Source organism: Puntigrus tetrazona, chromosome 8 (genome assembly GCF_018831695.1).
Source record: "Puntigrus tetrazona isolate hp1 chromosome 8, ASM1883169v1, whole genome shotgun sequence".
NCBI classification, from domain to species: domain Eukaryota; kingdom Metazoa; phylum Chordata; class Actinopteri; order Cypriniformes; family Cyprinidae; genus Puntigrus; species Puntigrus tetrazona.
In genome coordinates this window covers 12,991,255-13,003,468 of record NC_056706.1, presented here as the reverse complement: position 1 = coordinate 13,003,468, position 12,214 = coordinate 12,991,255, and the positions used below count along the sequence as shown (strand labels likewise).

General features: G+C 36.9%; 1 protein-coding gene across 2 annotated transcripts; it reads right to left on the bottom strand.

Annotated features, from left to right (window-relative positions):
* Positions 1 to 4,041: 4,041 nt before the first annotated feature.
* si:ch211-156j16.1 (uncharacterized protein LOC564557 homolog) lies at positions 4,042 to 11,905 on the bottom strand. 2 transcript variants are annotated; one of them, XM_043246836.1, is made up of 5 exons: positions 11,641 to 11,905; positions 6,488 to 6,853; positions 6,072 to 6,177; positions 5,741 to 5,789; positions 4,042 to 5,229 (listed from the first exon to the last, which is right to left on the bottom strand). In XM_043246836.1, exons 1-5 carry the CDS (start codon positions 11,705 to 11,707, stop codon positions 5,173 to 5,175), a joined length of 645 nt encoding a protein of 214 aa, XP_043102771.1. In that variant the 5' UTR covers positions 11,708 to 11,905; the 3' UTR covers positions 4,042 to 5,172. The 2 variants fall into 2 exon arrangements, with proteins under 2 accessions (XP_043102771.1, XP_043102772.1); XM_043246837.1 differs by lacking the exon at positions 5,741 to 5,789 and having other exon boundaries at positions 11,641 to 11,902.
* Positions 11,906 to 12,214: the final 309 nt, after the last annotated feature.

The window sequence follows — 12,214 nt, the reverse complement described above, 5'->3', positions numbered from 1 at the left end:
GAACAATTTACAGGACACTTATCTATGCAGCAGAGACATGTTTGTGCCAACTACTCGCCGACCATTGCACACACACACACACACACACACACAGACACACTAAACAATGAACACTTCTGATCTGCCATTAGTGTCACACATACACAATGCATGTTCCGTCCACATGGGACAAAGAACTGCTTAACAAAAGAGAGGGAGAGGGACTTACATATCACAGAACACCAGATGTGAACTTAACAGCCTCCATCCTGACACCCACCCAACACACACACACAAACATGCTAACACATCCACACACACCCAGCATTCAGCTGTCCAATAAATTCAAATGTCAGCCTGGCCCCCGACATCAGCTTCTCATGTACTGTACTTTTAGATGGCATTTAACACCACACAGACGTGCACGCATACACATGAATGAATGTAGAACCCTTTATTGTAAATAATTACATTTACACACACGTTTAGTTCACACATATACACGTATGAGTCAAATTTCTGAAACTTGATTGAGCTTGGTGATTTTGCTCATCTGTAAAAAGACATAAATTGTGGCGAAATTGAAAATAATAAATGTTTCAGATTTATTTATCTGAGTAATCCACTATTTTGTAAGGGGGAGATTGTTAGGTCTAATTAAATCATTGACTTTAGCCATCTTTATTCCATTATGCCAACTGTTTTGTTTTTTCAAAATGCTTACACACAGTTTTTGAAACTATGACGGCATGTCAATTTCCATTTAATCTCCAACTCTACGCACAGACAAAGTATTTAACAAAAAACCCCAGAAATTAAGACTGGGAACTGCTTATATCACACTGAATGACTCATATTCATGTAAAGGGCTGCTTCCTCACATCACCTGCACTCTTTCTCTAGGCTGTTCAGACCAGAACACACAGAGCATTAACACATGTGTCTACGGGAGAGACAGTGAGAAAGTCTCCGACCTATCACTCTCATACCTTAGTGTTAGCTGTAGATTATTTGTGTGGGAATCACAGACAAGTGTAAAATAGATGTTCACCATCAGTGAAGATTGTAAAGACAGAAAGCTTTTTTTTTTCTTCTGGAGAAATTTCTGAGAACCAGACGATTAAAGTAAAATGATTTAACTTCTTGCTTTTCATTTGCACTCATTACAGTCTAAAAGAGATGTGATCCCCACACTAAACATCAAACAAATATACATTTTCTATAAAATAATTTGGTGTGACATTTTAGGAACCCATATTCACTATTAACTATGACTTTTCCCAATCAAATTCCTAATCTGCTGCTTATTAATAGTAAAGTAGTTGTTAGGATTTGATAGGATTAGGAATGTATACTGTCATGTAAAATGAGTCATTATTTGCTAATAAATGGTTAATATTCTAGTAATACGCATGCTAATAAGCAAAAATACTAAAAGACAATAAAGTGTTACCAAAAATGTAAGCAATATAATATATAACCGAAACGTATTAGATATTTAAATGAACATTTTTATGATATCTACCAAAGCCACAGAAAGGAATGAGACAAGAGAATGTTTAAAAGCCAGCTATGCATGAATAGCTTTATAGTGTTGAGTGTTTAACCTTCAGTATATCAGATGAGTCCAGTCCCTCACTGGTACTGGACTCCCTACAAATATATCACAGCGAGTGTACAGCACTGAGAGTCTTGGGGAGTGACCAGAAACACTGGGAGACTCCGCACATGTGTGTATCCAGGCTCTGATGTAAACATGAGGTTGCTGTATTAGCTGTCCTCCCTTAAACACACTCGCATTCTTCTGTGATGCACATTTGGTTCACTTTAGGTCATTTTTTAAGTTTAGCATACATCTTTATGTGTGAGTGAGCACGATCTGTTCACTATTTCCTGCAGGCATTTATTGTACCTTAGCTGCTTACTGTTATGTCACTGAGGTTTTATTTTTACACTTTGCAAAACTGTGTGTATATTTGCATTTTGGCATGTGTGCATATCCAGGCGTCGTTTTGTGTGTTTTGGCGCTTCTAGGACTTTGCTTTGTGTTGATGTGAGTGTTCATGAAGGCTTTTACTTGTCAGGAAGTGCCCTTCGCATTAGGAATATAGAAATCATTGTATCACAAACAAACTGTTATAGAGCTCAGACTGTGAGCAGGACGTCAGAGTGGGTCTCCCACTAAAAGAGTCCATTGTTCATAGCTAAAGAGAGAAAATAGCTGGGCAACTGCCTAAAACCACATTCAGCCTCTTACATATATGCTCACCCACTTAAACACACGCGCAGAAATGACTGTCATAAATTACATGATTGAAGGCCTTTCAGTTATTAATTGTATCATTCAGATTTGTAAATTATGTGTTAGGCATGTAACTTAAAAACATATTTAGTTATGGTTGCTAGTTACTTCTCACAAATAGTAACTGAGTTAGTAACTGAGTTACTTATTATAAAAGTAACTAATTACCAGGGAAAGTAACTATTCTGTTACTTTATAAAAAAATATTAATAATAAATATGGAAAATAACATTAAATATGTTAAATGAATGAAATGGACACTAAATGGAAGAAATTATTATTACAAAACATTGTACAGTAACCTACACTATATTTATGTTTCAGGGAAAATGTGAAAGACACCTTTGAAATTCAATATTATTGTAAATGTTATCAACTCTCTATAGACACCTTGGTGTCATTTTGTTTATAATTTAGCTGCATAAGATGAAAGAACTTTATTAATTAGAATAACCATGACTGCATCTCTGTCATGTTGACTGAACTTAGGCCTGGTGGTGGTAAGATATTGTTTGTCGTTTAATGTTTTTCTAAAAATTAAAAATAAATGTGGTAAAACTATTATGAATTCTACTAATAACAATATTAAACGCACTAGTATTAATGAGTAGCTGGGTTCATGAATATTAATCACGTTGTATGCGTTCGCTCGAATTGATTTGCTGAAATCAGAACAGGGACGACAAAGGGTGAGCGCCAGTCAATGAGATTGTAGTTAGCGCATGGCAAACTGGCAGCTCTTAAAATGTGGGGAATTCCAGAGGAACTCTGTTTACGTGTAGCGGGTCTGGTCTTCTGCAAGACCCTCTCGCTCAGTATCTTTCTTTGCTTGTGTGAAACAAGGCTACGAACTAGTTCAAATAAAGGGAACGTCACACTGCGCATCCATTCAGATAAACTGAAAAATAAAATCATAGGCCTAATAATATTAGCCTATAACAATTTATAGTAACGCCGCATTTTGTTATCAGTAACGGCGTTGTAACGGGGGAAACAGTAATTCGTTTGATTACTCGTTACTGGAAAAAACTACAACACGCTGTTATTCCCATCACTGCTCAAGACCAAAATAAGCAAACTACAATTCACTCCAACATAGGTGTAGTGTATATTAAAATGTTCCAGTTGACAGTTTTCTTAAGAAGATTGAGATGTGCAATAATAATTAAACACTGCTTAGTAAAAAATATGTAAATATATTGATATGGAAAATATCTGTGGTACAAAGTTAATTTACAAATGGTGAATTTTTATTTCACGCGACTTTAATTAAAACATATGTGCATTATTAGTGAATTAAAATGCAAAAATCTGAAATGGAAACACAAAAAAACAAGCACAGATACTTGAAAAATGAATGGGAAACAACTGTTATGGTCAACTTCCAAATGAAAGTCAATGTCCAAATACGTTTTGGGGGCAGCTGTTTGGTACTCTCGTGTTATTTACTCTACTTAACCAAAGAGGTCACTTAAGTACATAGCCATATTTACAAAGATGCCTTTATTCATTGACTCTGCATATCTCTTCCTCTCTCTCTCTCTCTCTCTCCCTTGTCTTTACCAGTCTTTATAACCTAAGGGATTAGAGACACATTGGAAGGGAACGTGTGGGTGTGTGTTTGTGTGAGAAAGAGACAGTGCATGGGCGTAAATGTGTGTGAAAAGCTGGAATGCTGAGTAAAAGGGGCTAAAAAGTAAACACAGATAAACAGACAATGTTATCTGGGATCCACAACAACACAATATGGCAGTGCAACATACTTTGGAACTTTTTTTTATTGAAACTGATTGAACAATAAGAACAAAAAACACCCCCAAAATACAAAGACAAACTCTCGGCTTTATAGCTGGATTCTGACATCAAATAGGAAAATGGCATGTTGGAGTAACAGGAAATAAAGAGGAATCTGGCAAAAAAAAAAAAAAAAAAACACTAAATATCGTTGCAAACAACTGCAGTGTCGTGTCAATATTAAACCTTTATTCTTCATCATTCAGTGCACCTAATAATGATCTCTTAAAGCAAAGCCCAGGATAGCAACGTTCTCGAACGTCCGAAAGAAACACAAAGCCCAACACTGACAAAAAGAAATGCAAACAAGTCCACTATACCATGCAAAATGTCTGTATGCTGTTAAAATGATGTCTTCCAGGCTGAGGAGCATCAGGATTTTAGAGATACATGCCAATAGCAGCTGTGCGCTGGAGCTAAGCGGATTGGAACACACAATAAATGATGCGTTCCAGAGGAAGTGATGTCACTTTTGGAATGGGTGACACTTATTAAGAACAACAAAGTCAAGTCACTCCGTATTAATGCACTTCAAACGAATAAATCTCGAGCACTTATTGCGTGCTGCTCACCTTAACTAATAATTTAAAAAAATTATTAGTTAATGCCGCTTACACCTCTTGAATGTGTCCTCAGCATCTGCTTATGACAGTTAGACTGTTCATAATGCGTCATAGTCCTATTGGACACATCTGTAGAATATGGAAAAGAATAATGATTTTTTTTTTTTCTGTGTGATATTTACACTAAGTGGAATAAAAACATACGAGCCTTTCCTTGCATGGGAAGCTGTATGTTTGTTTGTTTGTTTGTTTTTGTTTATTAGGCCCTTTACAAATTCAACATTCATTAATCTCCTGTTACATTAATATGCATTAAAAAAGATACTGTAACTTCCTGTGACCTCCAACTGTTGGGATAAATGAGGCCTTTCAGTCTAAATAAAGGGATTTGTGAGCATTGGGAAGGTGTTTTTGTGGGAGGCCATCTTTTTCAATGGGAAAGGGGATGGGACACTCTCCTGCCCCCCGAATAGTCTTGGATGGATGGGTGGTGAGAGTGCTGCTTGAATTGTTTTTAAACTTCAGAACAATTGTTCAGAACTTCCCGGATTTCTTCTTTTTCTCTTCCTGTCGTGCCTTTCTTTTCAGGGGCTGGGAAAGAAGGAAAGAGGCAAAACTGTTTAGCGAAAATACGCCAGAATCAGACACAAACTTGTTTTTATTTATGTAACACAGACAAAGATTACATGACAGTATTTAAATTTCATGAATGATCTAAACCTACTTACAAAGTCTAGAAAGTTTTTTTTAGATCACGTGAATTCAGTGGGTTATTATTTTTATTTTTTTGGCTTTTTATGTTTTTATTTATTTATTTGGGGGGGGTTCACACCATGTTAGTACCACAAATAATATATCACGGACACCACTGTGTTGCTACACCACAATGCACAAGCATGTCCATTATGACTTCACTTCCCTTTTTAACATTCAGAATGGTTAGTGGTGGTTTTCTCCAATACTTTCTATTTGGTTGGACACTTGTAGAGGAATACTTGGAGTAGCAACATAGTTTTGTCAATCTCTAACATGTTTAACATTTTATGAGCAATTGGGTTACACTAATTAATCCAGGTTATCAATGAAACAGTAAGACAGTTACAGAGATCAAGATGCTCTCTTGTTTTTGAGGCTTTCGCTTCTTTGCAGTCCTACAACATAGAAACCATTTACTATTAGCATGCAAAATTACATCGCAAGAGAACACGTTCCTAAAGCAGCCAGCAACATCTGTTGAACATTATCATCAATACAGCAGTGGACTCCATTGACTTTCATTCTCTCGTTTAATGAGTAAAAAACTATTCTTTTCAAAATATCAAAATGCAAGGAAAATTATGATTCTTTTTGGGTGAACTAACTCTTTATTTATGAAATAATATTTATAAAAAACACTTTTATCTTAAAAAATGTATTTAGTTTCTTATACTTACGAGTATTGGCCCATTCTTCTGACCACCAAGATGATTACAGCAATGACAACAATCACTGCAATCAATGCACCGATCACGATCCCCACCACCTGTCCTGTGCCCATACCTGGAATGAGGAAGATGACCAGGTATCATCACAAAGACTGCTCATCTTCACTCGCACACATTCTGAATTCCCTTTCACACCCTTAAAGACACTATTATAATAACGGTCATTCTAAATGTAAAATAAATATATAAATAATAAAATAATACAAGATAGTACAATACGATAATGAAACAGAGAAACTATATAATTGCACTACAAAAAAAATTGTGTTCCAGATGATGAATGATAAACACATGACTGTTCTCGTTTTTGGTGTGAACAGGCCTTTACTCTAACAGTATGTCTGTGAGTATGCTGTGTATCTAACCTTCATCCTCTACATTTACAGTTTCATTAGGTTCGTTTGCTTTTCCCTCCGTAATGTCAGTAGTTGTTTCAGTGTCAGTCGTCTCTTTGTTTCCAGCTTCTGTTGATTGATTTAAATCTGTTGGGGCTGTTGTTTCTGACTCTGTCGTCGCTGCTGCTGCTGCTGCTGTGGAACCCACTGGCAAATCTTCTGGAGCGTTAAATACTACTGTAGTCTCAAAAGGAGGATTTAACGTTGAAACAGAATCTTGATGAGCTGTTTCCACTGTTGAGTCTGTGACAGCAGAAATTTCTGATCCAAGATTCGGTTCTGTAGCTGAAGCACCACCAGAAGCTGTTGCTGAAGCTGTTGGCACCACCAGAGTACCTGGTACAAGAACAACATAGAAATCATCTACTAGAAACCCTTAGATGTTACATTTCAGAATAATGGGAAAGAGTTGGATGAAAAAGGAGAAATTTCAATAACACTGACGTTGTTTGCTGTGTGTTTTTGGTTCTCCAGTGGTTGTATTGGATGGGTAAGCCAGAATTTTCTCATGGCCTGCTCTTAATAGCGAGAACATTCCAGCCTTCTTCATCAGTCCAGTAAACACACACTTACACATTCACTTAGACATTCACTCCACCAATAGAGAAAAATCCTGCCCTGACTACTCAACCCCAATGAGATCACCTCCTGTCTACGTCATACCTTCAGCCAGACTAATTGTCTCACTTCCTGGGTGGAGCAAGAAATGCACAATAGGAAATGAAGCATTGGAGAGAAAAAAAAAACAAACAACATGGCAAAAATGGCATGTTTCCTCAGGGGCTGATCTTAGATATTTCTGCATCACTCACAACGACCTCAGCAACCATTAGAGACACTGGAAAAACTGATCTCAAATCTGCTCTAGTGTCTAATCCAGATGGACTCCACATGAGAAACTTTGTCTTGGCGATCTGAGGGGAAACTCCCTTTGCAACAACATCACCTCAACTGCTGAACTACACACTTTAAAATATCATACTCAGCATGCCTTGCACATCAGCTCTGGGTGAATAGCAAAATACGGTTACTGTTCTTCAGTAATAATTTTATGAAGAAGATTTGATATTTTACTGATGGTTATGTGACCCAGACACTCTCAACAGTTTGGAATTCAGTTTGGAGTTGTTCACTATAAATGTGTCATTATGTCCTCATGAGAGTGAGCAGTTTCCCATATGACTGTCTTTCTTCTGTATACAACAAGTTTTAATATATGTCTATATATATATATATATATATATATATATATATATATATATATATATATATATATATATATATATTAGCAATATGACACTAATAATAATACTGGTTGTTTCTTTTTTTAATTGTTCTAATTTCGTAGTCAAAATTTCTTCTACACCAATTTTTTAGTGTACATTTATTATATGTTTATGATATTTTGAGGTCTTTTTGAAAATTTCTTCTTCATTGTAACTGCATCAAAAGAACAACCAGAAAAATTTGTCCTTATGTAATCCACAGAACAGAGAACATTAGAATGTAGAATGACATGAGATGAGTAACTAACAGAATGTTCATTTCTGGATGAACTAACCCTTTAATAATAGGTTTCCACACAGTTTGCTATTTTAAACCCATATTTATATAACCCAATTAACTGGACTCCCAAAATAACACATTAAAACAATTTAAGAACTTTTACGTGAGAGGAGAAAATTATTTAATTACAAGTGGGCATCAAAAAAAGAAAGAGACAGAAAAATCTGTCCCTGTTACTTTTCATAGTGCCACAATCAAACAAAACAATCCTGTTAAGAAACATATGTGGTGCAGTCAGAGATCACATTGTCCTGTGTGTATGTGTGTAAGTGGTCAGTTTGTGTGTTTATATTAATGTTCTTGTTGACTGCTGCTAACAATCAGCTCATTATGTTTGAGACCCCAACAATTAGTTCTAAGTATGGCCCTCTTCCCCTCCATCCACTACCACACACTCACATAAATACGAACGATGTGATGGGAGGAGCTGAGGACGGAGAAAGAGCCAGCTGTTCTCTTCCTCTCTTTCTTGTACACAGCAGCAGGGCCGGTGATTGTAACCGCTAAGTTATGTAAAGCATAATGTACAGTCAGTCCCTCATTAACAGCAGTGATTGACGAGTACTTATAATAGGCACTCATTAAGTTAACTGACAATCACTAGCCTACAACAACGTTACAGTAATATTAATACTTTAGAAATAATTATCACTGCATTCGGCAACTGATACACACGATGGCGCCAATTTGTGTTTTTATGAGAGCGAAAGCGATCTGTGTAAACAGTCATGCCAGTTCAGTTACCAAACTGATTTATATTCACATTATTTTTAACGTAAGAATAGAAAGCGCAGCCGTTTTCACCTCAAGAATGCAAGTCGCTTTAGGATATTTGATGCTGCTTAATATTGCTGGTTCTTGTTGTTTAAATGTATTAACAGAATCATAAATAGTACACTAGTGCAAATAGTACCGTTTACCGCACTTTGTTATTGCTGTTATTATTTCCCGTTGTGGCTAATGAATTGGAAGTCCCACACGTTGCTTTTGCATTAAAAATAAGGTGGATACATCTGTAGTTATTTACTTATTGTGGCCAATTAATGAGAAGTCTCAAACATTCACAGGAAATACCTTTCTACCGCACTGAAAAATAAAGGGGATACAACATTGACTTTGGCAACAGTCCATCCATCCCTTCTCCAAACCGCTTGTTCTGTGTAGGGTGGATTGGCAGTGTTAAATAAGTGAGATTAGACCACTGTATGCTTTGATTGAGAAACCATTGGGTTGGTACAGGCTGCAATGAGTCAAAACCCGCTAAAATAGAGCAGGTATGTGTGTGTCAGTGAAATTCCAACCATTAGATGATCAAATTCAAACCTATGACCAAGCCTGAAACAGTTTCCTGACAAATTTAAAACCATAAAAGGAAAAGGAGAGACAGATATAGAGTAAAAGAGCAGAGAACAAGGGAAATAGAGCACAAGAGGCCAGTATAGGGAGGTAGAATTGTTTTCCTGTGTTACAGACAGGAAAGATTGGTCTTTCTTTACCTTAATCAATTCATCTCAGTCTATCAGACTAATCTCAACCTACTGCTTCAGCATGTGTGTGTGTATGTAGCGTGTGTGCTTCTTGTGAGGGAGTACGATGTTGGAATGTTTTACTTCAGTAAGTGAAGAGCATCTCATAAAGGCAAAATCCCTCCTTCACACATACACACATATCACATGGCATGCCATGAGTGGGCAGCAGAGGACAGCGAGTGAAAAATCACTCTTATCACTAGAACAGCACACATACTTAGGCTCTCAGGCTCACAATCTCCAGGGAAAAAATAACATATCTTAGACTAACACACATCCTAATCTACATGCAACACAAATAGGAGTTCAGACTTGAGACAAAACAGACAAAAATGTATTGATATCTAATTGAGCTCTATAGTTCCTCTCAAAATGTTTAAGAATGTTTCCAGAGGTCACAGGGGAGGTGCCTGTGTTGCATAGCAAGTTCATAAATTCGGTATTCTTTTGGGTATGGGTGTGTTGCAAATATCAACAGCTCTTCCCTGAAATTGCTTAACAAAAATGATTTTAAGTTCTCAATAACAATATTGTTAAAGAGTAAATTTATATTCTGAAGATAAACGTCTACTACGATATTAATGAATATGAATGAGGACTGGATTTAATTTCTTTCGAGCTAAAGATTGAGCGGAACAAAACCATTCAGATTATTCAAAAATCTGTTTTCACTCTGAAGTTGAATATGAAGTTGTTGGAGCTCTGTGAATAAGTTGGGCTGAGTTTGCGGTAGCAGTCAGAGACCCTGAGAGAGTTTCAGGGTTCTAAATTAACGGTCAGTACACCCAATACCTCGATGTGCTCTCACGTGTCAGTTTACCATTACTCTATTCATAACACACGCAACACATAACAGGCTGACTGAGAGATCTGAAAAAAGCAAAAAGTTCACAGAACAGCACAAGCATCTCTATCTCTCCAAAGTAATTGCATGAACAATGCTGCATACTAAAAAAAGAGTGCAGAGTAGAAACGTTTAACTGTTTGATGAAGCCCTCTTTTAGAACAGGGAGTGGCACCAACCGACTGGGAGAACGGGAAGAAAGGGAAAAGAGGAGAAAGAACTAGAGACAGAAGGAAGTCTGGAGAGGAAGAGTGTGCGCTGATGCTCTTCTCTGATTGCAGGGAGTGAAGTTTTCCAAAGTTTGAAACTTGCAGAGCATTTTAATGGGATGTTTAGAGGGCTGTAATCGACCCTGAGCAGTGAGTCAGAGGCGCTGCAGTTTAAAAATAACGCACATGCCCCTCCAACCCACCTCTGAGAGGGGTGAAAGCTTGATACCCCGCCAAAGATGGTTACAAGCAAAGGGGGGTGAGAAGAGAGAGAGAAAGACCTACAGAATAAGCGCATACGGGGCGTCTCTCTTTCTCTCTCTCTCTTAGGCCTGCTCTGCCCTCAGATGTAACCAGCCTGTGTACTAAATGTTCAAATGCTTCTCTTAAATATAGAGTCGGCTCTATTAATACATGTGTAACCCTGCCCAGAGTGAAAGAAACAGGGAGAAACAGAGAAATAGATCAGTGCTGACTAAAACTAAAAACGGTGAAACAATCATTGCAACATTACATCATTTTCCCAGCACTAGGTCCACATGAGAGAAACACTGTATCAGCACATGCCTAGTTGTGTAGATAATGTTTATCAGGAACAGAAGGCACAAAAACCTACGTAAAGATGATTTTTCAAATTTGATAAAAGGTCTATTTCAAAATTTCATGTACATTTTCTTGCACTAAAAACTTGTGTATATATATATATATATATATATATATATATATATATATATATATATATATATATTACTACAATACAGCAATATATATATAATACTACAATACAGCAATGATTTGAGTAAGGAAAATACATAAATACATAAAATCATATAACAAAAGAAACATTATGACACACCTTTTTCCTTTCCAAACACTATTTAGTGTACATGTAACCAGACAAAAGTGAATGAATGAAGGATATGGTCAGAAATAGATGAAAATAAAGTAGAGCACCATGTATGTGCGTTTACTTACTTGCTTGGGTAAAGGTACAGAAAGGCCCCATCAGGGTGACCAGCAGCAGCAGTATGATCCTCATCATGGTCACTATTGGTCACTTTTCTCCAGCTGAAACTTTATCAAATTAAGAGGCTCCTGAAAGTGCACAGCAGGCTGTGGATGAAATGCTGGCTCACACTCTCAGAAGTGTGGCTAAAAGTTGGTTTGAATGGAAAGGGGCGGTGAGGTCTGAAGCAGCAGTCTGGACAGAGGCACTGAGAGCCAGAGTGAGAGAGAGTAAATGTGCTTTAGTGTCTTAGTGTCTGGTAAGGGGGGCTGGGCACTGGCGTTAGGTGGTCCTGCCCCTTATGACTTAAACGAAATCTCTGTAACTGTCCTGCTCTCTGGCTTGCTCTTGTTGACTATAAACCTGAAAACAGCTGCAATATCACAGTTATATTCCTTTTTTATATTGACCGTTAAATTTATTTCTATTTATTTATTTAATTATATTTTCTCAAATATATATTTAAAAAATAAACCTCATTGAACGGGTTAAAAATATGTTTTATTTAATCTTAGACGGTCTGATCATTACTGTCGTACCGAA